Raw genomic sequence first — 27,933 nt, forward strand, 5'->3', positions numbered from 1 at the left:
GTGAATACTCTCACTGTGTAAGCCGGCCTAGTTCCCTGCAACAGATCTATCTTCATGCATTATATTTTCACAATTATATTTCACAGTACAGTAAAAAGACTACCAATGCTCCACAGTCAGAAATTAGCTTAACAGCATTGCGGGATGGTAAATAAAGTACACCCTAAACTAGGATGCATTCGCCCAGAAAGATGGCAAAGAAGGGTGGCGGATAAACATGGGCAGTGCAATGACAAGTCTCCAATAGTAAATACATGCTGGATAGCTTGACACAGAAGCTGAAAAACCTCATTTGGAACAACCAGACTGGTTTTGGCACTGATTCTCTTTTTTTTTCAGAGAACTCCTGTAGGCTTTTGGTTTAACCAAGTATTTGTATTTTGGTACTATTTAGTAAAGATTATCTAGCAATGGGACAATATTGTAATTAAGTTTCAGGTAACTATTTACCTTCAGCTATATTACATGGGCCTGAGAAAGTAAATCATCAACACAATTCCAGTAGGAATATTTTCTTTAAAATATAGGGGATTGAATTACCATTCAGTGTAACGGATACTGAAGACACAATACCACAATAGCCCATGCTGCGAAATTGAAGCATGGCGTGCCAGAATCAGCTGTGGCTGTAACGTCTCGTCCATCAGCAGAGTCTCCTGAAGGAAGCATTTGACTTCTCATGCCCTTTGTTCAGAAGTTTGTTACACAAGCTTCCTGGTCACATATATACAATCATACATGCATACATACATATATATATGTGGAACATCAAACTGAAATTATGCTGAGCACCTGCTAGAGTTTTTATAATTGTACTATTTTCTCTTAGCCTGTGACTGTTTTGGTGCGTATGACTGTTTTCTAGACATTGCAAAGCCACCAATCATAACTTTCCTGTAGCACGGCGTGTGTGTATAGCTTGTATTTATATAAAGAAGCATTGGCACAGAGGTACTTTGTTGTCTAAAGGAGTATGGTAAACCCATACGTCATTGTCTTCCTTTTTTTTCCCTTCCAGATCAATGCAATCCGATCAGTCGTTCCAAACAAAAGCAATAATGAGATAGTTCTGGTGTTGCAGCAGTTTGATAACAATGTAGACAAGGCTGTTCAGGCTTTCATGGATGGTGAGTACAGTGTACCTTTTTCACTCAGGCATGAAAGATTCAATTGCATACTAAAGTAGTCATTGTCTCTAGTAACTCAAAATATATCCTGTTGTTTTGATGAAATTCAGATGATTGTGTTACTTAGGAGGTTCATTTTTTTTTAATCGATCCTCCTGTCTCTGTCTTTGCTTCTTTACATTATGAGTTTGACATGGTGATTTATCTGTTCTACCTGACTTTGCCTTTTTTGGGTGCTGTTCTTGAGGACCCTATTTATTCTGCATGAAAGTATTAATGCTCTTTAAAGTAAATATGTCAGAACACAATTCACTGTTGAAGATAGAATAACTATAAAGAATTTGAGATAGTTCTGAAGCAGATAACCAGGCCCCAAAACTACTGAACTCGATGCATACATTGACATTCAAACCTTAATCTGAATTTTGCAAATAGCCTTGATATTTGTAATGGCTGAACCAAGACTTCACTGAAAGATTGAGCCATTCTAAATCTGGATCGGATTTTGCGTTTTGTATCATGAGCCCAACTCTGATGGAAGGTCACTTGTATTTAAATACCACTTTTCTGATAAACATATAATGGCAGGTATTTTGAACTTTCACCAAAGTCTGTAAGAAGCCCTTTACAGGAATAATAGCGTTCTGTGAACAAGTCCTCTCCAAATCTTTGTAGCTTGAGGCTACCTAAAAGATAGTAGAAGTTCCATGGTCTCAGAAGCCATGATAGTGTTGATTTGCCCTCTCACCAAGTTGCTTGTTTCTTACCTTGTTTTACTCCAGAGTAGTTTTGCATTTGGTTTGGATTAGTTCACTAAAATGTATTAGCCAAAAAGCATCATGATATACAAGGAATTACTTGCCAGTATTCAAAAAGCAGACGCAAGCAAACTGCGCTATTGAGAAACGTGTCAGGATTCTTCAGTCGGATCTATATGGTGCCTCACAGCTCAGGCGTCTGCATGGGCAGTCAGATTCTGAGTCAGAGTTTGTTTGTGCACACAGAGTAAAACGCGATGCATCTAGCTTAACAGTAATTTTGTTTTCCTGTAAGATATAGCCAGGGGAAAGGAGTGGAGGGTTGCTGCATGCCTATTCAGTAAGTTTCTTTCATTCGATTTATTACCATGGCTTGCTTGTGGTTGTTTCCAATGGCTCCTCAAAAGGGGAAGTGCTTTCATAGCCATGTGTCATCATCTACAAGGAAGAAACAGGGCAAAAACAAGCCTTGCAGGGGAACAACAAAGTCTGCAAGAAAAGCAAGCTGCTGTAACCGGGGTTCAGATGGTCTTTGTTTGAACTTCACCAGTTTAAGATCGTTGTGCCTTGAGTTCAGAAGGCTTTGCAAGTGAGTGTTTGAACAGACAGTATTTGTTGCTGTCTGTAAACAGCCTGAGAAGAGACATGTCCATTCAGCTGCCACTGTGGATAGAATGAATCTAGCACTTTGAGTATCTTTTCACGTAAATGACAGAAATTGCTAAGATTAAAAGACCCCAATCACGGAGAACGCATTGCCACGTGCAGTGAAAAACATGGGCATGGCCGTGCTGAGTGAAGAGGCTGGGCACCTCCATTCTTTGCTTCTCTCAGAGAAATGGTCAAACATGGTTTCCTGAATTTTGCTTCCTATCTGGAGTGGCGTACAGGTGATGTCTCTGTTAGGAATTTACTTCTATATATGAAATCTGAGTCGAGTAAAAGAGTGGTTCAAATGTTTCATTTGCTGTGTTCAATAAAGCCTAATCAGAAGGTCTGTTCAGCTGCTTTGTAGATGTGTTCAAGAGAATACGTTGGCAGGTTCAAATGAGGGCTTTGGGACTTGCCCAGTGAGTGGGTTTCCAACAGGAGGAAACTGAGGTTAGTTGGGTGAATCCCTAAAATAACTGTGCATGGTATTCCCAGGGAAGCAGTGCTAAGATAACACCAGCCAACACAAAAAGAGTGTTGGACAATACTGTGAAAACAGCTAACAAAGCTGTCAAGTGAAAGTGCCTATTTTCAGCAACGTGGAGTAAAATGGGCAGCAAATGTCTGGGTTTATTTCTTTATACTGAAACATGGAGTCTGTCAAAAGATAGCGTCTTTCAGAGAGGAGATTGCATTTATAGGTAAGTAAGTATATATGTGGATAGATATATGTATGGCTATAAATGTAATAGAAGTTTCCTTAGCCTTCTGTCTGCATTGTCATGTCATCTAGGAAAAAAAATATGGCTTTGGATACATTTTTTCAATTTATATCAAGACACTTTATCTCTTCTGATGTACGTGGCAGACTTGCCAGATAATCATGGATCTGGAGTATTGTAATAGAAAAATATTTTTGGTACAGTTGAAAACCTCACAAGTCTTTGGCTGAATGCAAGTTGCGGACTTGTGGTGGTCTGAAAGCAGCATTACTTCAGTGAAATGGGTAGGATGAATGAGTATGAAACCCATTTGGAAAGGGTAATAAATGAATATTCACTAAAATTCTGCAGTGATGGTAAAATGATTTTTAAATTCAAGCAGAAGGCATTTAATGTAGTTGCAGTTAAAAGGATTATTGTGGCAGATGCTGCCCTGGTAGTTTAGATGACAGTTCAGACTCCGTGATTACCATGAGCATTTGTTTTCAAGTTTAGGGTCCAGGAGAACAAAGTGATGCTAATTAGATGTATAAGTGTTTTCTTCTAAGGTGTCAGCTGGCAATGGTCTGACCACGACTCTCCTTATTTTGTTCCATAAATTTATCTAACCAACTAATTAGGGCTGGCATACAGAATTTCAAGTATACAAAATTGTATCGTTTTCCAATATAAATTTTAAGCATTTTTTTTCTGTGTTTGTGTGATGCTGAATTTCTGCAGAAATCCACAAAAATAGTCTTTTGCCTGCTAGTAAGTCTTCATTTTAATGTTCGTATGCCTTGTAAATATGACAGATCGCGCATAGAAAGTATATGATAAAAATGGCAAAAGATTTTAAAACTCTCCGAGCTCTAGGGTCAGGGTGGACTATCTCCTTTGCGCAGTGTTGATTCAAGGGTGCTGAGATGCTTCTCTTTCCAGGCAAGAGATTCGAGTGTTGATTTTTCTGGGGCTTAGGCACCCGCTTAATGACTTTGTGGAATGAAGATCCTAGAAAGCAGTAGTGCCAAGTAGCCCATCCCCTGTAAGTAGCGTAATCAGATAAAACAGGTAACTGGACAGAAGAAAGTCGGCAGAACCCATTTTGTTCTTCCCACACAGGAGAATTCGCAACAACAAGGAATGACGATGCTGCCCAGCTTTGAGGCTTGAAACGATTCTGAAACTGGCTTGTTCTTTTTCAGAAATGAAGTTCTGTTGAAATGTTTTCTTTCCTTTCTCTAGGCAGCGCAGCTCAGGTTCTAAAGGAATGGAATATGACAGGGAAAAAGAAGGTAAGAACTTCCTCTCGAAAGCATTTAGACAACGTACCAGGTGTGTGGTTGAGTGTAGTACTTTTATTTAGGCCAGTATTTTGTCCACCTTTGCTAACATCAGTGACTTCATGCACATCTGTAGTTGGAATACTTGAAAGCAAGTGTGTGCATTGTTTTTAATCCTGTTCATCTGTTGCTGCCTTTCTAGCGCAGCGTTCTGAAAGAATTCCTGGGACAGCACGTGTGTGTGTGTGTGTGTGTGTGTGTGTGAGCCAGACCCTGGAAAAGTACAGAACAAATCCCAGAACAGCCCATGTGCAGAAATACTAGGAATGAGCAGCTGTACCCTGGATAGTCACAGCCACTCACAGTGCCAGAGTTTTTGCTGCCAGGTTTACAGTGCAGGTATTTTGTGTAGAAGGAAGGGGAAAACCAGTTTGGTGCTTCAGATTTTGTTTCAAAGGGTTTAAGAACAGATGTAATGTGCACAGCATAGCCTGTAAATGGCGTTTTACTGATATCATGTATCTAGCACTTTAGGAGAATGGACAATTTACTGATTATATTTGAGTTTAAATAAGTTGCAACAAGTGATATCTCTATTATTGCGATATTTCTCCATGTAGAATAATAGGAAAAAAAGAAGCAAATCTAAACAGCACCAAGGCCATAACGATTCTAAAAACAAGACTGGTGGACCTGAGAAGGCATCTCAAGAGCCACAGGGACTATCTGGCTGCCATCTGAGTGAATGCCCTAAGGACAACTTTAGTGGTGCTTCGGCCAGTCAGAAGCTGGAAGCTGCTTCTGCTGAGAAGAAAGGCTCAGGATTTGTAGAGTCAGCGCTGGTCTGTCCAGAAGTCACAGGTCAGTTCATCTGGCACAAGACACCTTTTTAACTGGCAGTAGCCAAGCCCCCGTTTATATAAAGATCGTGGTATTTTTATTGTCATGAAGTAGTATATAATAAAAGGAGGTTGGAGAGAGGTACGTGTGCAAAAGAATGCGAATAGCTATTAAAGTCATGCAAGTGGTCTGTATCTGGCCACAATTTGCCCTGCAATATGTTTCCTTGCAAGATGTCCTTCTTTTCTAGAGACAAAATGATCAAGCTATAATTAGAGACCCAGCTGATAGAGAGTATTACAGATACAAATACAGAAGGATGCAGGATTAGAAAATGGTTTGAGTGTAAAATGGTGGCAGAAGCAATAAAATCCCTTATCTGGAGCAAAGTCATCTGAGCGATATGAGCAAGACCCGTCTCAACTGACAGTAGAAGGAGCATGTTTTTTATAACTCGGAGGTATCTGCCTTAGCATGAGGTACAGCCAGGGTTGCGTGGGGTTAGTGGCGGTTAGAACAGAGCTCCTGGCTCAGTGAGACTGGTGGCTGCACTGCTCCTTTGGTATGGTCAGTGCTGCATACCTGGTGTTTCTTGCTTTCACAGGTACGCAGGTTTCTTTAACTTCTTTAGCTGCTTTCTTCCACACTGTTTTATGTAAGATACTTATTTCCGCTTGCAGGCTCACCTTTTAAAAGCTGTAAACAAAAGCTGTTTTAGAAATATGGGCACTGATGTTCCTCCTTGTTTCTCTGGTGCTATGCAATTGCCATGGAAACATCCCAAGATGTACTTTACACCCACCGAGTGCCCAGCCAGGGCACAAAGAAGTCACTAGTTGATATCCCGGCACTGCCCAGGTGGTATCCCTCAGTCCCAGCAGTGTTAATCCCACTCCGTGGGCTGTAATGCAGTTTTTAATGACAAAGCCTTTTTCTCCAGACACTGCACAACATCAGCTGAATAAAGTGATGCGTAAAGAACATCTTCAGAACAAACTATCATTCTTTCATCAAAGTGAGTACAAAGATTGGAAAGTGAGTTAACACAACAATCATTTTCTATGCTTATCTCCTTAACTGTAAAACTCATGGTGGCAGTAATAGCTGACCTTATCTCTGCCGGTTTTCATAGCCATTCTTTGGCTGCTCGTCCCTCTGTCATGGTGCTGATATCTTGAATCCCTTTGGAATCTTGGGAAGAGTAAACCAGGTCATCTTGTGGCAGCCAAAGCAGCTCAGGAATTGTTGTCTTATCCCTCTGAAGCTGTTGAACCCAGGAGCCTGATCTTTGACATCATTTCCTGCTTGGTCCCTCTTAGCAGCTGCTTTTGATAGAAATCTCTAGTCAGGCAGGGCAGGTGTTTTGGGTAGAAATGTTCAGTTTGTGCTTTGAAAATGCTTATTAAATGACAGACACTTTTTGTGTGTGTGAAGTGTTTATATCTCTCAACATTAAAGTCTCAGGGTTTCCATAGCCAACTTCCTCTCTAGTTCTTGTCTCTTGTATTTGGCAAAGGTTATAATTAGTAGTATGCATTCTATATTCATACCAGCATGAAAGAGTTAATTTTTTTTTCAGATTAATTTTTGTTTCTAGACTGTTGACGATAGATGTGTTCAGATTAGTGTTTAATAACCAAAACCATTTTCAATCATTGGTTTCTGAGGTTCTGTCGAATGTGTGCTAGTGAAAAAAAAACAACTTGATTTTTCCAGTGTAGAAACATAAAGTCATTCACATTCAGCAGTAAGGCTTCATATCTTGCTTAATCTTACAACTCCGTGTTTTCTACTTGAATGTTTTCTTGCAGACAAAGAACGAGAACACCAGAGAGTATTTGTGGAATTAAATCCAAAGACTGTGAATGGCGTAGAACAGCATGAGTCTCTTCAGTCATCAGTTCAAATCCAGTGTAACCTAGGCAGGCCAAAGTCAAAATCTTCCTCAGTTAAATCATCCAGTGCTGCAGCCCAACCTGAAACAAAGACAGATGATTCAGTAAAAAAAAGAGGTAAATTGGATGGCCAGTTGATACGTGCCGAGGTGCTTAGACAGCTGAGGCCTCCAGGGGAAAAAAAGCACGTACATGAGGAAGATATGTGTTGAAAGTGAGAGCAGAGCCATGTTCAGCATAACAAAAATAAGTTGAACAATTTATGGTCTATTTAACGTTATATTAAATGGAATTTAAAATAATTTGAATTAATAGTGCTGTTTACATTTACTTGATTGGGGGAATGAAGTTGAGCAAATATGTTTAGAATCTGAAGAGCACCAGGGAATGACTATGGAAAAGTTGGATTTATGGATTTCAGTAGGATAACCACTTTGTCCTAATCCGGGCAAATAACGTTGAACTATACCTCACTCAGAAAAGCCAAACTGATTTTTCTGACTTTTATGCAATTTTTATTTTCTGTTTTAGGGCCAAACATTGAAAAATCAGTAAAAGACTTGCAGCGTTGCACTGTTTCTCTAACCAGATATCGTATGATGATCAAAGAGGAAGTGGATAATTCAGTGAAGAAGATCAAAGCTGCTTTTGCAGAGCTGCACAGCTGGTAGGTAAATCAACTTGAGATCCCTCAGCCCCTCCTGAGAGGAGAGAGGCCAATGAGGCCATTGGCATTGATGGGGAGGGGTCACCTGCACCTTGTTTGCAGCATTTGGTTTTGTCAAAAAAACAGGTGGTGCCATGAGGTAACTCCTCACCCACCAGGAAGCGATATATGCATAACTGGGTGTTCACATACATGCAGAGAGACAGAGGGGGGACAAGACGACAGTTCTTTGAAAAAGATCTTGCTGTGGGTTTTTTTCCTGAGTGATCCATCTTGATCTAATTCTTTTGTATCAAGTTCAGTGGCAGCACATCTGAGCTAATGAAAGCTACGGGGTTTTCTGAAGTCTAGTTTACCTTCTTTAAATCTCTTATTTCTATACTTCTTTGATCTTATTTTCTTTGGCAGCCAATCCTTTACTGTGTCTTCGTTTTCCATCATTTTTGCTTCTTTTCTCATTATTCTATTTTTTTTTCTTTCCCTCATAGTTTCTTCTGTCTTTCCTATCCGTCACTTAATTTCCTGTTGTGATCTCTAGTTCACTCTCTTTTCTTGTTCTTTTGTCTCTTCTTTTTTCTAATTTTTTTCCATTATCATTTTCATTATTCCTGATCTTCAGCATATATGTCTATGCCCTTAGAAAATTTGTAGCGGAAATAATTGTTGTAGTAGCAAGTTGCATATTTTGTACATACTTGTCACAGAAAAATATTTTCTGGTTTGAGTTTTACTTGGCCTTTTGTTAACCATAGATACCATATAAAACTTGTGTATTATGCAGTGTTGCAGTAAACAGAAAAAAACGTATTAAAATGCACAAGATTCAGTTACAAATCACAGAAAAGTACGAATACCTTTCACCTTTAATTTGTCCACAATATTTGTCAGTATTTTTAAGGGTGTATCTTACAATAGTTCTGTAATATTGGTGGAAGTGTGTTAGCTCTGGAGTTCAGTGGTATATTCATTGTCCTCACTGGTGCCTCTGAAGTGACTTCAGTGCCCCAGGGGCTCTGCATCTGTTTGGCTGGAAAGTCCGAGCACAAGCGAGTCAGTTTTGTGTGAGGTGGTGTTGCCCTGAGCTGCCGGCACACCTCGCTGTCGAGCCCGGAGATCCTTGTCTCCAGTGAACATGGGCTGTGGCCACCAGTTGCACTAAGCTGCGTGTTGTTGTTGGGGGTGCTCTGGAGCCAGTAGAGTGATGTTTGGTTATGAACTAAAGTGCAGTGATTATATTGTTAGTATAGAAATATTAAGTAAAGTTCATCAACCTAATGTCAGGACGTGTCTGTGGAAATCCTAATGTGGGGTACCTTGCTTTTGGCAGCTTATAAGCCTTATATTTAGGTTTTCCTTCAAAGGAATGAAGGGCAAATTAAGTTTAAACAGTAAAACATATGACTTAGCACCTTCTTTGCTAAAATTAAAACAGTTCAGAGAGATTTCATGTGACCTTGTGGCTTAAGCTCTGGAAAAAAAAAAAGGGAAGCGCTATCTTTAGTGCCTCATTTACAAAAACTTGCTGGCAGGGGGGCTGGACTAGATGATATTTTGAGGTCCCTTCCTACCTCAAACATTCTATGATTCTGTGATCTGCTGTAGATTGACTGGACTTAAGTAGAAATCACTAGAACCAGTGATACAGCTTCAGACGTCACACAGTCAACACATGGTGTTCCTGTTTGTGTAATTTACATGGCAGTTTCCTTGCTTCAAAGTTGAAGGAAACCTCACTAGTGGTAGTGGGAGGGGTAATTGATCAGCCTCTTGCATATTTATCATCCTCCTTGTGCACGGAAGTTTCCCTGTGACACAGTCAGTTCAGCTGAGCTGTTGCTCCCACATGCTACGGAATAACCAACAGCAAGGGCACGCTGGTGGTAGCTGGTGTTCTTTGCGATAAGGATTCCAAAGCTTTTTCCAAGTTCTTCTTCCAGTTGCCACTGGAGCACAGACTGGTTGAGATGTACAACAGATAAGCCGAAGGCGGCCATGAAAGACCGTCTATGGTCAGAACTGGAGGGAGGAGTGCTTGAATGGGCTCAACACCATAACCCAGAGGGGAGCTGAACCGGTTCCTGGTACACACAGCTGTCACCACCTAAGGGGTTTTAGTGTAGCTTAGATGAAGTCGGAAGCTTTAATCTCGTGTTGCAGCTGCATGCTGAAACACATACTACTTTCTGTTGTCTCTCTTGGGCTTTTCTTTTTCTTCCTGTGACAAGAGGATAAAAGACCCTTCTTACCTCCTTTTTGCATTTACTACCAAGGTCAGAATCAAAACTGCATTTCAAGACTCAGTAATCTTTTGAACTTTCTAATAATGTTGGGTTGTTAGGTTTTTTTACTCTTTTCATGATTTTACCAATCACAGAAATAATGAAAAATTGCAAAGATCATAAAATCATAGAATCATAGAATGGCCGAGGTTGGAAGGGACCTTAGAGATCATTTAATCCAACCTCCCTGTCATGGGCAGGGACTCCACCTCTCGACTAGACCAGGCAACACATGGGGACCGAGCGGGAAAGGTAACATCATATACCTTCCTCCTACCACCAGATAGCATATGAAACCATTATTGTGGAGATAACTGAATAGCACGTGTGGCCTGAGATGTCCTGAAAGCTTCATCAGAAAGATTCGGAAGAACTTGTCCTTTTAGCAGCAGAAATTGTTGAGTGATAGGTGCCAGTGTAATTCTGTGTCTCTGGGTCAGTATTCTCTAGCTTGACTTAACCAGTGAAGGGAAGTTACTCCTGAACGCGCTTAGTCAGCACTGTGCTGCTGTTTAAAGGGTCACGCATCTGGCATAACAGTGCCTAGAGCCTCCCACAGTCTAAAGAAGGAGTGGTCTGGAGCAGGTGCTCTGTGAACACCTATAAATGCTTGGAAAAGAAAATGTAATGCTTGCTTCTGGTTTTAAGTTTTTAATGAAATGGGGACAAAAAAATAATCCCAGAAAGATGTTTGTTTAAAAACACAGCAGAGGGCTCACTTGTTCTTTCTTAAGGAGCCTCCCAGGAGTTCCTGCCAACTGGAGTAATTCTCGGCGTGCTCAGAACAAGTGATAAGGACTTGCTTGTACGCAGGGCTTTTTATACCAGAGGGCACAAGAGCATTTTAGAGGCCATGGGCTGGACCAGGCAGGGCGCTTTGCCCTTCACCGCCTTTTGCAGTCACGTATGGATTGCACTTCTGCTTGATCTAGTGCCCCTGTCACCCCTGCTCCTGCAGGGCTTTCTGTGACATGGCTTTCCCGAAGGCTATGAGAGTCCTGGGCAGAGCAACTGAAGGGCACCGCTTCTCACACTCACAGGTGCACCTGAAAGAAAGAGGAAAATCCTTCCAACCATTGCACCCAGCTTTGGTGTATAGTTTTCAGGAATACCTCTGTGTGAGCGAGAGCATGAGCTGCTCCACTTACTGCTTGGATGTAAAATATGTCAGACCATAGCTGTGTCTCACAGCAGTTTAGGGCAAGGAAAAGAATAGTGCTTGAGTTGCGGGAAAAGGTCAGAAAAGCTAGGTGACCTTCCCTCTCACTGGAATGTGCCCAAGACCTTTCTTGCCAAGCTTAAAACGTGTAGTCTGTAATTGTCTTCTTGCTTTTTATCTTGGGGATAAAAAGAGAGCCCCAGGAAATCTGAGTGAAATGAGTAGAGCACAAAAGGAGCCATAGTTCCCCATAATGCCTCTTGCCAGAAAATCATTTTTGCATATTGGGCTTCCCCACAGCCATATGGGGAACTAAAAGAAAACATCTGCTACTCGCCCCTGCAGTCTGCTTCCAGCCACGAACAGCACATGGTCTGTAGAAAGTAGTAAGGGCCAGGCTTAGTTACACTGCAGGCACAAATGGACCAAAGACAGCCAACTTCCTCTGCTCTTCGCATCTCACACCCACTGGTATGTCCAGTGTTTTATAAAGAGCGTGAAGCCCAACACATTCAATGATTTTTTGAGTGAACGAGAAGCACGTGAAAGTTCTAACGTAGACTGGATAAAAAATTAACTGACATACTGCTGGGAAAATGTAGTTTGCCAATGCTAACAATCTAAAAATACATTAGAATACATTCAAGGAGCAACTAGAGAGCATGCACTGTATGTTTGAGGAAGATAAAAATGTTTTCTGTTGTTGTCCGAGTTAAAATCAAAGCAGAAGAGTGGCTGAATGGTGGAAGAAGTCATTTAAAACCATAGTTGTGTCCATACTAACGCGGTGCTGGGTGATGAGCAGCACTGCCAACGCTCGCAGCTGCAGAGCAGCATGTGAACAGTCATCCCCTCTCTGTGACCCTGCCTTGGCAAACTGTAAAGCCGATGATTTTCTGCATTCAGGCTAAAATAAATGTGTAAAGCCAGAAAGACACTCGGATACCTCAGTAGTCAGAACTGGGACTCAAACAGGAAAGAAATCTTTACAGATTTATGTACAAATGTGCAGGATGCTAACAAGCCATGGTACAAATAAATGTATAAAGCCAGAAAGACACTCAGATACCTCAGTAGTCAGAACTGGGACTCAAATAGGAAAGAAATCTTTACAGATTTATGTAAAAATGTGCAGGATGCTAACAAGCCATGGTACAACTCATGCTCAGAACTGTTAAAACTGCCACATCCTGAGGTGATGCCTCCACTTCAAAATAATTAAAATTTAGATGTGTTCTTTCAGATAAAGCCAGAAAGACACTCAGATACCTCAGTAGTCAGAACTGGGACTCAAATAGGAAAGAAATCTTTACAGATTTATGTAAAAATGTGCAGGATGCTAACAAGCCATGGTACAACTCATGCTCAGAACTGTTAAAACTGCCACATCCTGAGGTGATGCCTCCACTTCAAAATAATTAAAATTTAGATGTGTTCTTTCAGGAAAAGGTTTTCTGTGTCAATTTTTAGCTTATACAAGTTTTTACGATCAGGTGATGGATTTTTAATTCAAAATTGTTTGTAAAGAGATCTGAAAGGTCTATTTGAATTTTTCTTTTAATTTTGATGACTTTACCAGACTCCACTGTGCCAGCTGGATGCTAAGGAGAACAATATTAGTGAAGGTAGATAAAGAATACACAAAATAAATTTGAATAAGTAAAAGCCTTTGGGCATTTTTACTTTTATGAGAGGGAAGGATTTCAGTGAAATTCATTTATTCTGTCTTCTGTTTGTCTGGTTGTTACGAGGCTGTATTTGTGGTCAGAATGAAAATTCATGTACTCTGGTTTGCTGTGTAAACACTGTGCATGTGCTAATACAGCGATCAAGTAACCTTCAAGCACCATGACTATTTAAATACTATTGAGGTAATACTGGAAGAGTATCATTAACTAACTGAGACACTGCAAAATGTGTAATGTAACAACAGCTTTTTCTACAGCTTTATTGCCATAAAGAAAACCCGAAGTGTTGTTTTTCTGCTTACCAAATAGCATGGCTATTCAGTAATCCTATAAAGCTTGTCATAACTCATTACAGGCGATTGGGCTTCAGGTATTTACATTCTCATCGTGTCATTCTACTTCCTTCTGCTGGAAGTTTGACAGGGACAGCTCTGAATTTTGGATTGAGGGGCAAGTTCTTTCTTGTTGTCTTTTTACCCCACCTGTGGGTCCAGTATGTTCATGCTAAAAGGGAAACGTGTGCGGGAAGTGAGGCATAATGCTTGAAAGACCACCACTGAGCTTCTTGGGCCTGTCCCATGTGTGTTAGCTCAGATATAGGAGAGACAGGGACACTCCTAACGTCCCTCTGACTCGCTCGAGTTCGTCACCAGATTGGTAACCAGAGTTACTTTAAGGAGCTGCTGGGGTTTCTTCCAAAGCCTGCTGACAGAGCAAAGTCACTGGAGAATGCTGTGTTGTGTTTGACAGCTTAGGTTTCAAAAAAACTCTCCAGGTGTGTCCCACAACTAACTCCTTTTCCCAGGAAACAGGACTCCGGTTGTACCTTAGTGTTGCGGCGTCTCACCTGCTGGAGCAGATCCCAGAGGATGCCTGTGGAAAAGTAGCTCTTCCCTCCTTGAGCTGCAGAGCCCTGCTGCAGTCAGCCGGAGTGCCACAGCTGACCGGGTCTTCCTCAGGCTGCAGAACAGTACTCAGCGTTCAGTGGGGAGTGAAGCTTACTGAACACCTCAGGGAGAAAATGGGCATTTTGGGGGGTTTGACAGGCTTTTGAAAGGACTCATCTGAATTATGCTCTTAGCAGCAACCTCTGTGCCATGCAGCTGTGCCTTACTTTTGTGATCTCTGTCAACATGTCAGCCTCCATGTCAGCGTGGTCTTTTTATTTCCCCATCTCTTCAGGCACAATAGGTTTATCATAATGCCTAGAAGAGGCAGCAGGAAGGAGAAGGTTCTGATCATTTGGAACCCTTGTGATTCTCATCAGTAAAGCTTTATAAATTGTCAGCCTGGCAACCTGAAGCAGCTTTTCTGAAGAGGCACCAATAACTTTAATAATTTTGGTGGGATTTTGAGGTGTCGCAGCTGGCTGAAAATATCTTTTCTTTTTCATGTGCAAGCACTAAATTTCGTGTAGTAAACTAGAGGAAGATTAATTTGTTTCCACTAATGTCAGAACAAATTCAGAATTTTTTCTGAGTATGAAACTGAAATGAGGCAGCTGTCAGCGTAATTTGCCCTTATCGTTGCTGTGATGGCAACTTATTGCAGTTGGGCTTTTGCAGCTCTTCTGCCACTGTATGCTGGTGTGAATTCTGCCAGCCTGCCTAAGTCCAGGGAACGACTACTGTCCGTCTAACCAGGAATAGGACATTTATACTCTTGCCTTCAGAATCGCACTAGCAAAATGAACCCTAGAGACCTGCTGTCTCTCCTGCTACACGTCTTATCTCTACAGCATGGGCACTGGCTCCTCTACATTAAGGCTCTACCTTGCTGTGTTCCTTTGACAAAATTGTCTCCTTCCTGAACCCCACCTCAAAGTTTCATCTGGATATTAAAATCAAATAGTGCTGAATCCTGTGCTCCAAACTCCAGATACTTGCCTGTGGGAAACAGTTGCCTGTGCTGATAGCTGAAGTTTGGTACCCAGGTCCTGATACTGAAAAAATGAGGGGTAAGAGAAGAATAGAATCAGTCCTTTCGGAAGAGAGGTGTGGTGAAGGGAGACAAAAATAAAGAGGTAAGACATCTAACAAGAGTAGGACCAGCTAAAGATGCATGTTTAAGATTTTAAGCCTCACTCCTAACATCTGCAGAAGACCGGAGAGAAACAGCCTAATGAGAACGGAAGGAGTTACCAGAATGTTTTATGTGAAGTGTCTTTAGATCTGAAAGTTAGATCTTAAGCCTGTTGTTACAGAGTGTGCAAAAAGTTCCTGTAGCACCCAATATCCATACCAATGGCTGCAGGCTGTGCGCTGGAGTATTCCAGCTTGATAACGAGTTTTGGCATCAAGTGGCCGCTAAGAAGCGTTGAAAGGAAGCACATTCCTAGGTGGTATGGCTGAGCTGAGCTTTGAGCAGTTCCTAGCACTGTGGTCTGATCGTGGTTGTCCTATTGAGGCAGAGTAGGGCATTATTCCGGAAAATAAAACTTCTCGCGAGTTAGGAAGCTGTTCAGCTTGAGGTGCTCTCTGAGCTTTGTGTGAAGACAGCAGGATCTTAGCAGGAACAAGAGATCAGATTTGATGTGTTGATTTTTTCCATAGTGTTCTTTTCTCTTTCTGTATCTGTTAGCTTTTAATTTTCTTTTGGTATTTATTATGTCCTTCGTATTTTTTTTCCTCGATCTAGTTTTCCAGTTTTCAACATGTTTATAATTTTGTCCGGTTCTTGATGGAGGAGGAATCGCTCAGCGTTGCACTCAAGTGCTCTATATGACTAGAAAGGAATCAATTTGATTCCTACTCTGTTTCCTTAATAATTGACCCTTAGGCAAACTAAGAGGAAACAGCATTTCCTGGCACTGGTTGGCCTATGGCATCTCTAAAGAAATGTTATCTTCTCCCATTATTCCATGAAATATGGTAGTTCGTGGTTTCAGGGCTGAGACATGTGGCTGTACGCTTCCAGATGAGAATTAATATGTTCCTGTCCTTTTGACAAGTGAGAGAGAGGCCGTGTCCTCAGCCGGTGTAAGCTGGTACAGCTGCACTGGCTTCAGGGGAGAGCAACCCCACCCAGATCTGTCCCTTGAAGACACTGAGATTATGACTAGTCTCCTATTGACAAAGGCAGCAAACTCTTTTGCTCTTGATTTATTCTTTAGTTTTCCCAATGTTAGTTTGTAGCTACAAGAGAAGTACTCTGGTGGTGGTTCTCCATCAGTTTCATCCGTCCTGGCCTCTCTTGCTACAACATTCGAACACACTGCTGAGATGTTCAGCAGAGACCACGCTAAAACATTACGAGTGGAAAACTGTCTCATAACAGATGAGATTTGACTATAAAATATAAATATAGAAGTGCTATGGCCTTGTGCTCATTCTAGTATTAAAAGTGATTTTATTTGGCATCAAACCAAAACGTTACGGGCCAAGCAGTTTAGCAAGGCTCTGTTGTTGGAGTGGGGAGAGGGGACTGTCATGTAATGAACTGGACCAAAACACAGTTCTGATGAGCTTTGCTACTGTGACCTTGTTCCTTGAATACTTTTTCCAGCCAAAAGTTCATGTTTATATAACGTGTAGTAGTGTACTAGGGAAGCAATTTTGTTACAGCGACAGCAAAAGCGAAAACGTGCAGACTTTTTTTTCCCCCTAAATTAGGTGAAGACTCTAAAGACCATTAAAATATCTTTCTGTGGAGGATAGAAACAGGTGAGAATTTGCAAGACTCTCTTCAAGCCGTCTGCTGTGAAAACTTAGGAAGTTTATTATACCATGTAGCTGTGAGAGCTATTTGAAAATAGATTAATTCTGAAAAGCTATAGCTATTTAGCAAGCTGGGATCATCACCTGCCTGTTTGGAGTCCAAGCTTGACATTTATGCGTGGAGGATGTTGAGGGCCAACTGGAACAAGTGCATCCTTTCATTGTAAGTGTATACCTCCTAACTGATCTGTTCGACCATAAAAAAAAAGCTGGTTTGGTTCCTCTGATGTGTAGGTCACACTAAATTGATCTGGCAGGCCAAAACAGTATATCTGGTCTTGTTTATATGTATGAAACAGAAAAATGTGTTACGCTGCACTTGTACTGTTTTGGTGCATCCTTTGCTGTCGGTGCCCCTGCTTGTGTCGCTCTTGGCAGCTGCCAGGAGGCAGCACAGAGGTCGTAGCCTCTGCTCTGGAGGTGGTGTGGTTGATGGGTAAAACCCGAGGGCAGGGCTCTGCAGAACCCCTCTTGCAAGCCAACTGCATGAGCCTGGTTAACTCGGGCAGATTCAGGGGAGGGTGCGCGGCTCCCGGGCACGTCCCGGCTGGTAAGGCTGTGGCTGAGCCGGCTCCCTGCCAAAAAACCCCAGCCACTGCCAGGGTCGGGTAACAACCCGCCAGCCCTTCGCTCCTCAAAGTCTGCTGCCTTGGACTGCTGCCCACTGAACTCTGGAGGATGTTTCCTTTCTTCCCAAGGGCATTCTAGACAAATGCTTTTTCTTATTTTCTGTAATGTCTTCCTTCTAATGGCAGCTGGTTCACTTCTGTGTAACTTGCGTACAAAAGCATACATTTAGGGATGATTTTACTGAAAGGACTGAGAGCTCCGGTCATCCCTCGAGTGTGTGCCTGGATTTGCTCCTGGTGGTTGATATGCGTTTTGCTATTTAGCCCCAGCTGCTTGTGCAAACATAAGCATTGGTGGTGTTTATTAAATGTGAAGAGACCAAGAATAATCTGGTGAGGGAAACAAGGGCTGGCAGAGCAGAGTACTGTCCACTGCACAGCATCCTGCAGTGCTGTTATCTCAGTGAACAGCGTTGCTGGGTTGATGATATGAACAATTTACCCAAGCTACTCTCTGCTCGCACTTAGACCAACCCGATCGGTTTGCACTGCTTAAAAGCACTGTCAGGGTTTGCGTGCCAGAGATTCTGTGAAAGGAGAGGCACGCGAGCCCTTTAGGAAGGCCAGGTAAGAGTGGAACCACACCTTGCCAGTCCTGGAGAGAATGGGGGCGAGGAAGCTGTTATCAAGATACATTAATGCTTCTCTACATCAAACCCCATTTTTTTCTTGAACATATTTTGCAAGAATATGTCTATTTAAGGAAGAAGACCTCTTTCCACAAGGCTTTCCCTCTGTGGTATTCTTAATGCTGCATTGAGAGCTGAGCTGCACTGACCCGAGTGGCAGCAATGGTATAACTTGGGTGACTTGGGAGCCAGCCTGTTGAATCGTTTGAGGACAGCTGTGCCCAGGCAGTGCTGAACAGGTGAATTCGGAGTGACTTCCACGTCTGTGCACACGCGTGGCAGGCTAGTGAGATGTTTGTGCGAATCTGCACACGCTGATTATCACTAATCTTTTGTAGTCAGTTTGCCTAGATGTTTTTTCAGCTTCGGTTTTTTCTAAGCCTTATTAATTCCAAAATCGCCCATAACTGAGGTCTGAAGTGTTTGTGTGGTTATAGCTTTTGAATTTGATACAGTTCTAGCATGGATTAAATTGTGTTTTTTTCTTTTCTTTTTTTTTCCTTTTTTAGCATCGTAGACAAAGAAGTGTCATTAATGGCAGAAATTGATAAAGTTAAAGAAGAAGCCAGTAAGTAAAAAAAATACACAGGGAACTTTTGCCATAGTCATAGAAACAAATGATTTGTTTGGCAGAAAATTATAGAATTTGGTTAGCTTACATTACAAATTTGGATAGCGGCTTTCCATCATCTTTTATTGTATTTGTATACAGTCAAATAAGTCTTTGATGTTCTGGGATAATTTCTGTATAGTTTCTATTTATAAAGATTGTGCATCAAAATTTTAATATTCTGAAATTAAGGTAAGCCAGAAGTTCATATGAAGTTAGATTTAAATTATTTATTCCTTCTGCTTACTTACAAGAGCTTTTTGAACACTTGTTTTTTTGGCCTTTTTTTTGTTTTCTTATTTCAATAGTTTGTTGATTATTTCATTTCCATTTCTTAATCACAGTTTGTTTGCTTATATTACATACATGAGTTACAATACTGGAAATTTCTAGGAGTATAGGTTATTTTGTGGCCTTGCATAGCTTTAAGAGATAGTGATCAAGCTTATAACTTGCAGAAATAAATAAAAAAATAACAAACAGATGTTTACTGCAATCTGATATCTTAATAATTTGTGGGAGTTGATCTGATTCAAGGCATTCACGTCATCTCTGGTTTTTGCGTACCCTGGTTTGCGGGGGAAAGCAAGCTGAGTTATGTTTTAGGATCGCACAGTATCTCTCTCTGCCTCATCTGAGATGCAGTATTCATGGCCCAGTGATCAAGGGGATGTGTTTCAACAGAGAGCACTAAGCCAGAAACCGAAGAGTAGCCCAAATATTATTAGAATCATACTTTTCCTGGCAGATGAAAATATCACTGCTAGGTATGCGTACACTTCTTTTATTGCTATATTGATATATTATATACGTAACGTTCTTGAATGCTTCATTTGCATTTAGAACTCTTACTTAGTTCACAAGAGCATACTGGCTGAATTGTTGTTTAAAAAGTAATTTAAATCGTCCTTTGCTAGCTCAATCTCTTGCAGCTGTATACGTGTGGAAACTAAAAGGTATGAGTTGTTACAGCCAAGGCTGGCAGTAGTTTACGTTTGGAATTTTGTATGCTAACTTTTGTAGTACTAATGTGAAATAGATGTGGATTTGGAGTTCTGTGCTAGTCTGGGGAGGAGCTTTTTGGTTACCTGCATGGACCAGGTAGCCATTATCAGCTCTAGGAAAACCAAGGGTAACATTCCCACTGATAACAGCAGACACAGATCTAAGCCCAAACCGCATAAACAAAAACACGCTTTGGAAATCCGTCCTCCAGGTCCCTTTCAGCCTCGGCCATTCTGTGGTTCTAGGGTGGTATCCTAGGGCCCCTTCACTAACCTTGGCCAGATGGAGCAGTCACTGTTGTGAAAAGTGAACGTAATTCCTGCGTGCGTGCGGGCAGGCGAAGGGCTCCTTTGCACAGGGCAGGTTCTAGTTCCCTGCGTCCCCGCTGGCTCCATGGCTGACTGGGAGAGCCCTCACACCTGTCTCTAACCGCAAAGGCCCGGCAGCCTCTCAGGGCTTTGGAGGCTTTAAAGTGCCCTCACAATTTTAGGCAGAAAGTTGTTGTAGGACTGTGACATGCTAACCAAGATTTACATTATTATTTATTTTCACATCTCTCTGCTGCACTGGAGGACTGTTTTACAGTGGGTAATCTTACTGTCAATCCTGGGAAAATTTCCGAATATGATAATTTCAGGTTTTTTAAAAAAATGGGAATTTGGCTGGCATCTCATGCAGAGGTAAGTGCCAGTATGACATGAGATCATATGGTTTGGGCAGTCACTTCAGCAAAGGGGATGCTGGCCTTGCGGAGAAACAATATTAGCTGTACCCAGAGAAAGCAATAAAACAGACCTATTGGACATAGAAAAACAGCTAATAAATTGTTTGTTTAATCTGATACAAGTTTCTCAGACTTGTAGACCATATTCCACAAAAACATTTAATTAGGAAATCAGCTAGAGAGATAGATACACACCTGTTCTTAGCATAAGTAATAACGTAGGCACAGATTTAGTAACAGGGGGAAGGAACTGCAGCCACCCTTGGTCTTCCCTGCCTTGCGCTCCTGTGCTGCGCGGTTTGGATGCTCCCACGCAGCCGTGCGCCTGCAGCTCTGTGCCCTGCCTGGCCTCCTGAGCCACTGGCACAGGGTGCCCAGAGACGTGGTGGAGGCTCCATCCCTGGAGACATTCAAGGTCAGGCTTGATGGGGCTCAGAGCAACCTGATGTAGTGCAAGATATCCCTGCTCGCTGCAGGGGGGTTGGACTGGATGGCCTTCAGAGGTCCCTTCCAACCCAACGCATTCTATGAATGTGTAGTTTGAAAAGACGGTGCCACGTGATTAAAGAAATGATAGTGGGTTGTGAGACAAACTCTCTGTGAAATGTCATTAGTTCTTATCAAACCCATGGCGTTACAAAGTCTGAGCTGGTTAGGTGACTTGCCAAGTCTGCTCTGGAAGTTTTTGGCAAAAGAAGGCAAAGAAGCCGAAGTCTCCACAGCTGTGACAGACTCTGTGGCCTTAGGATAGTTTACAGCGACTGCCGCTCACCCTGGCTGTAGTCACAAGCTGTAGACAAAAGACTACGATTGTTATGATTTTAGATGCTGTCTTTCCTCTCTGCCATAAGTGCTGATCCCACCAGCCGGTTAATCAGTTGTTCGTTTTACATCGAGTCACCATGTGAGAGTTTGCTTGTATTTAATTTTTCACCAAAACTGTAATGTCGTATTATCCTGCATGTAAGTGGACTGTTGCTTTGTTGTTCATGAATAATCTTTTCCTATACAAATGTAGCTATTCACCTCTTCCTTATAGAAAATATATAAGATGGGCAGTAGTAATTTTTCATAAAAGCTGTTGGCCTTTGTAATACTGCTTTGCTGTAGAAATGGCAACTGTGTATATTCTGTACTTAAAAGCAAAATTGTAATGCCAGTGATTTTAATGTCAACTATATATGAAGAGGTTTTTTTCAGGGGAACTGAAATGCCCCTGTGTAAATAAAATCTACCATGTCCTCAGAAACAGGCTGCTAACTCAGTGTAATGCTTCTTTCCATGTCTCCATGGAAGGCTGATTAGGCCTGATTCAGTGCTTGAAAATCAAGCACTACAAAACTCAGAACAACATGTCTCTGCCCAGTTGGTCTAAATGTTGAAGGAATGTTTTACCTTATTTTCTGACAGCTACCTCATTCCCAGATCTTTCTCAACACCAGGCAGTTCAGTTAATTGCAATGATTGACTTAATCTGCTCAAGCAGCATGTTGGAAGTGCAGCTGAAGTCGGAGGTCTGAGATGCGTGTTTGTCTCACGTGTGATGTGCAGTGTGAATGCCCAAAGTGTAGTGAGTTACACAGCAAATTTACCTTCCTAGCATTAATTATTGACTTGGTATTTGGCAGTGGAAATCCTGACTGCTCGGCAGAAGAAAGCTGAGGAGCTGAAGAGATTGACAGACCTAGCCAGTCAGATGGCTGAAGCACAACTGTCTGAACTCAGGGCTGAAATTAAGGTCAGGCATTCACTTCTGCATGAATATTTCAGCTGTTCACGTAAAAGCCAAGAGCTGTCATGTTAACATGCTCAGGCTGTTCATTCCTCCTCTGGGCCAAAGGGTCACCACCTTTCCGTGGGGAAAGTGTAACTTCTTAAAGCATCACAGCACCTCTGAGCTGTGCATAGACACTGTCGGAAAAGTGTAAGCTGTACCCTCCTAAAGGTAGCGGTGGGCAGTTGTGCTGTTTGTGTATCATTTAGCAGACTCAGTTAAGAAGTAAACCCAATAGCTTCAGGTTTAGTGATCAGACGTGTGTACTCCAGTGAAATGATCCACCCGTCACTGGGCTGAGACACACGGAATTTGGTAAGGATGGGAAAATACTTGGTTCTGCACAGAGATGCTGTGTACAGGGCAGGGTCAAGAGCCTGCTGAGCCTTGAAGTGAACTTGAGTGCTGACTGTTTTCTGTGCTATCCACATAGTTTTTGCTCAGAATGCAAGTCACTGCTAACTTGTCTGTATTTTTACAGCACTTTGTGAGTGAGCGGAAATATGATGAAGAGCTGGGCAGGTCTGCCCGATTTTCCTGTGATACAGAACAGCTGAAGACTCAAATTCAGCTCTGTGGAGAAAGTAAGTGCTGATGATTTCCCACGCAGTTGTTCTCGGAACATGGTGTTCCACGTGCCTGTGCAGGAAATGCCGGCAGAAGTAACAGGATGTGTGCCAGCCAGTCTGACATGCATGGTGCTGCAGGCTCAGGGAACATGCCCAAGTCAGACACCTTAGATGCTGCGTGTGCTGCACAGTCCATCTGTATGTGCACAGCGCTCTCTTTGTCAGACGTTGCCAGGTGTTACTCAGATCAGCCGGAGTTTTCCATCAGAACAGGATTTCTAAGTGGAAATAAAAGTCAGCTCTGGGGAACACTCAAATTCAGTAATTTGTGAATAACTAGTAAACCAGAAGCTTCCCTATGTGAGCACAATGTTACAAGACCAGTTCGGCACTCTCCTGATAGGAAGTAACTCCTCAGATTTATAACAGTACTCACTGGGTTTTTTCAGGAGCTAAAGGTAGTCCCAGATGTTCCTGTTTCCAAATTATCTGCCCTTCTGCTTGGAAATTCAGGTTCATTTTCTGCTCCAAGTATCATGTCCCTGTTGCAAAATACCAGATAGCCTGTTTCTCATCTTTGTCATGCTTTCCTCCCCAAAAAAGAAAGTAAATGCTATAATGCTTTGCACCAAATGTTACCCTGTCCTATGATATCCCGTCAGTTCCATCACTCAGGAGAAAAACTGTTAACACAGTACCCAACTAGTGCATCCTGGAGGAAAGAAAACAGTTTCATGAGGAAGATAATTAATGTTTTCAAGAAGTTACTAAAAATAGGAAAAAAATGAAAAAAAAAGATCACACAGTCTGCTAATACGATCTGCTGACTGCACAGCTGAAGAACTGACTCCTTTGCTGTGTAACCGGCTTAATTCATTAGACCATAAGAATTGCTTTTGCAGAACACTTGAAGATCATCTAACCCCACATACTGTCTCTCGCTGATCAGCATCAACTCGGGACATTTCAAAGGAGGCCGTAAGCTTCACAGCAATGCACCTCATTGTTCGTAGTCACCTCCTAGACCCTACCTCATGCCCTGAAGCTGAAGAGATTGAAAATTCTGTAGAGACTATCCTAATAGAACCACAGCTGCTACTGATACAACTGTAGACTTTCTTTTAAAACTCATTGAACTACTTTTGTAGATGACTTCCAGCTGCAGTTAATTTTTAGCTGCAGTTACTTGCTTATACCAAGTTTCAGTGAAGTGTTAGTTAAGCATAGTTTGGTGCAGATCTGTTGAAAAGGGGTCAGTGAGGTCAGAAGAGCCGTTAGCCGGGAAGCAGTGCCATCTTACGAGTGACTGATGGTGCACCGGCTGGCTGAAGAACTTGGCTCTCATCTGCCCTCAGTGACCTGAGATGAGCAACTCGTGCTGCTGGCGTGTCTTTGATAAGCAAAGCCCTTCAGTGTCAAAGATGTTTCTTGCATCTTGCAACGAGGCCCGTACCCCACTAGGAGCTGCAAACACCCCTTGCACACCTGTAGCCAGGAACAGCCACTCTCGAGGGCTTTCACTAAACCACAGAGCTTGGGCACAGGAAGGCTTGCTCTAGCACGAGCAGAGGGTGGGCAGTGTCCACTCACAATGAAGGTCAGGAAGAAACAAAAATAATGGAACTTATATATATCCGGAATGCTCAGTGGTAAGTTGTACCCCTTCCTTGTACGTATTGTTAAAAATACATTTTTATGACAAGCACCTGGATTTTTATGTGGGCTTCCATGTGCAGCAGTCTGTTTTATAAGGACGAGAGAGAAGAGCAGAATTCAGTGACAGCCAGCCACAATGAACTTGGGACAAAAAATTCAGTTCCTTGTTCACATCACTGAATTCTTTTTCTAAAGAGGACACCTAGTGGGAGAAATAGGTGATGTTGGTGTCAGTGAGTAAGGGCCTTAGAAAACCTAACAGATGATCCTCAGTTGCTACAGTTATTCTGACCTAGTTATCAAACTTACTTCATTGTTTAAAGTAAGGCTGGCGTGATGCTACCAAAATTAACTGTAAGCAGGGTAAGAGTACAGCCTGCTGTTGATAGTTTAACTGATAACACAGAATACTTTTTTTGTAGTTTCTCACCCAAAGAACAACTATTCCTCAAGAACACCGTGTAGTTCAGTGCTGTCTTCAATGACCTCGCATGCAACAGCTGGCAAGCAAAATACGCACAGCCGAAAGTCCTCTAGTAATGCCAAAAACTCTGATAATAGATCAGCCGGCACTAAAGTACCAAGTCATCTTTCTTGCAGTCCTACAGAATCTTCTTCCCAAGGAACCCCAACAAATAAGCAGGTAAGAAACCAGTTATGAAATAAACTGCTAATTTTTAAAATTTCAGAAAAATATGTAGTAGTGAAAGTTGTTAATATAAAGTCCAGTGTTGGTTTGCAGTCCCTATATTTATTTAATACTTTTTGAAAATACGCAAGTATACGTTTTCCAGCTTTATTTTCAAGGCGCAGCGCAAACATACAGGGAAATACTAGAACGTGATACCAGCAGACTGCTGCCTGGTGTTGGGTGGCAGTTAGTAGGCTGAAAGACCTTCCGTAACAGCCAGTTTACCCTACACGCTACAACGGAAAAACATTTATTCCTGATCGCTGGGAAACGGTCAGTTGATGTGCTGTTGAAACATCAGAGTCTTGGAAGTGGAATCCTGCCAGCTTCCTGTTTCAGAAGCTGTATCACAGAATCATAGAATGGCCTAAGCCGGAAGGGACCTTAGAGATCGTTTTAATCCAGCCTCCCTGCCGCCAGGGACGCCACCTCTCGACTAGATCAGGCAACGCATGGGGACTGAACGGGAATTGAAACCGCGACCTTAGCGTTGTTAGCGGTGCGCTCAGCTGACTGAGCCATATAGTATCATGCTGTACTGGTAGCTGTGTTATTATAAGAGCACCTTAGAATGTCCTTGTATTGTTACGCTTAGGTGAAGCCATCACTGAGGTTGGTCTGAATTTTGTCCCAGTGCGGGTGTTAGGCTCAAGGAGGTGCCTGAAGGGAACCATGAGAGCGTTGCATGATGTTGGTGCAGTGTGAAACCAGCTGCCCTGGCGGTCATGCAAATAAAGGAATTCACCCACTTCCTGCTAGGGAATAAAGCTTCCTGAGCAAGATATCTCAGTGGGAGTCTCTCCCTCCATGTGGATTCCTAACGACTTTAATTTACATGTGAATTTCTGCTCTTCCTGCAGTCTTGCTGTAGTATTTACATCGTGCTTTATTGGGAAAGGTATTTTTGTTATTTTGGAAGAAATCAGTCAATATCGAGTTCTTCAGTGCTCTTAACTGCTGCTGTTGAGCTGTGTAGTATTCCATCCCCTTTTCCGTATTCTCTGGCATCCCGGCAGATTTTAACTTGGCATCAGTGGTGACCCTGCTGTCTCTATTTCCAGGCTACTTGGATGTACCGTGTTCAGTTTTTAAGTGTTACGAATAGAGAACTCCAGCAACAGTCAAAACCATACCGTGTTTTCCCCCTCCTACTTACACTCCAAGTTTTATTCTGCAATTTTTGTTAGTTCTGATTGCTGTATTTCTTGTCTGTTGGAAGGATGCAGATAACCTCACAGTTCTCTGATTTCTTTCTGGGTAGAATGGGCCCTCTGGCCAGAGACGAAGATTCAACCCACAGCACCAAAACGTCCGGCTCAATGGATCTCTCAAGTCGCAAGGTGCCAATAATGAGGCAGATCACAATAATACCAAGAGCAGTTCTAGGTCTGAACACAGAAGACAGCAGCATAACAGCTTCAGATCAAAAAACAGAGGAGCTATGAAAAACCAAGAGCAGTCCACGGCTACAAGGACCACAGAGAACCTGACCCACCCAGAAAAGACTCGGCGGAAGCCCCACTCGCTAGACACTGCTGATCACAGGCCTTTCCAGGGCAGCGCTGGAAGGGGGTCGCAATGCAACTTACGTCCGGCAAGGATGGAGGGCTCGGCTGATGCCGCTGTTCTCTCCGTGCCAGCTGTGACTCTGGTGGCTTAAAATGTCACGGTGGCGGCAGGCAGAGAAATTCAATCTCTTCCTTTTAGTTTCTTGCTCGAGATGCTTATTGGTGAAGAAGATAAGTCAGAACATAGCAATTTTAAATCTGTTGCTGCTTAAAACTTGTTGGTATCTTTTATTACTAATTATTAAAATTAATTTGTACTTCCAATGCTTTGCCCAGTATGTTCACAGTTACTTTGTCATGACAGTACGGAATCTAACCAAAGCAGCATTTACTTCTTAGAAAAATGAAATCTAGATTGGAAAAATAAATTGATAATTAAATTCATAATAGCAAAAACCTGTTGTAGATACGTGGTTATGCCAGTCAACATTATTGTTTTTTAGAGCAGCCTGTGTTAGAAGGGTCCCGGGAAGTCTGTATGCTGTGGTCTGCAATGAAATCAGATAGTCTTGTAGAATTTTTCAGCAAATCTCTCTACACCTTTCTTTCTGTGTGTGTATACAAGTACATGCATGCACACTGTATACACAGAGAGTATCGTTACACACAAGAACATTTGAAAAAGCAGTACATTTGATTTTAGCTTATTATTCCATAATCTGAGATCTTCAAAGTCAAGTATAAATAGTATGAAATGTATTACATATTGATATTTTCCATTGACAAACTATGAGGCTGAGGAAAAATGCTCGTTTCTTAAGTTTGGAATGTATATAGTCATGGCTACTCAGACGCACAGCCCTATTCTCCATCCTTATCAGCCACTTTTCTATGACTAGTTGGATTTATTTTTTTGCACACAAAAAGCTGCAGGTGTTCTAGACTTGAATCCAAATTATTTTTCTATATTTTTGCTGTAGGAACCATCTGTCCATAATGAGAGCTATGACTAATAAATTTGTTACAGCAACATGCAGCAGAATGTGGAGGTACATATTTGAGCAGATACTACATCCTTCTGAGTTTTCTATTAAATAAAAATCTTAATGTTCTGAATCTGTATTTCAGAAAACCTGTTTCTTCCAAGAAATTAAAATCTTCTTTATAAAATATTCTGGTGTTTGCTGCTTCACGGTGCCTAACCTTTGTGATCTTATTCCAGTTGTATTTGCTGAGCTCAGCTGGTGTCGCTGGGCTGCTTGCAGCTGAGGTTGGAGTGGACAAGGCTTTTGCTTTTAGCTCGATTCTGATGCCATGAGTGCACAGAACAGAACCTTCCCGAGGGGCTGTCTCTCTCCCGGACATACTTCTGAT

The 27,933-nt window shown here is 42.0% G+C and overlaps 1 protein-coding gene across 2 annotated transcripts; it reads left to right on the top strand.

Moving 5' to 3' along the window:
* Positions 1–1,021: 1,021 nt before the first annotated feature.
* SPATS2L (spermatogenesis associated, serine-rich 2-like) lies at positions 1,022–27,723 on the top strand. Of its 2 annotated transcripts, XM_009874038.1 has the most exons (10): positions 1,022–1,127; positions 4,483–4,532; positions 5,141–5,381; positions 7,172–7,372; positions 7,787–7,922; positions 18,532–18,590; positions 21,990–22,099; positions 22,617–22,719; positions 24,783–25,003; positions 26,313–27,723. In XM_009874038.1, exons 1-10 carry the CDS (start codon positions 1,121–1,123, stop codon positions 26,709–26,711), a joined length of 1,527 nt encoding a protein of 508 aa, XP_009872340.1. In that variant the 5' UTR covers positions 1,022–1,120; the 3' UTR covers positions 26,712–27,723. The 2 variants fall into 2 exon arrangements, with proteins under 2 accessions (XP_009872340.1, XP_009872346.1); XM_009874044.1 differs by lacking the exon at positions 7,172–7,372.
* The last annotated feature ends 210 nt before the right edge of the window (positions 27,724–27,933 follow it).

The sequence above is a fragment of the Apaloderma vittatum genome, unplaced genomic scaffold (assembly GCF_000703405.1).
Source record: "Apaloderma vittatum isolate BGI_N311 unplaced genomic scaffold, ASM70340v1 scaffold11410, whole genome shotgun sequence".
Classification (NCBI taxonomy): Eukaryota; Metazoa; Chordata; class Aves; order Trogoniformes; family Trogonidae; genus Apaloderma; species Apaloderma vittatum.

Excerpts from the sequence above, each read along its gene's own strand:
- SPATS2L (XM_009874038.1), top strand. Across the intron at positions 4,533-5,140 it reads ATATGACAGGGAAAAAGAAG|AATAATAGGAAAAAAAGAAG; the intron begins GTAAGAACTTCC and ends TTCTCCATGTAG. Across the intron at positions 5,382-7,171 it reads GGTCTGTCCAGAAGTCACAG|ACAAAGAACGAGAACACCAG; the intron begins GTCAGTTCATCT and ends GTTTTCTTGCAG.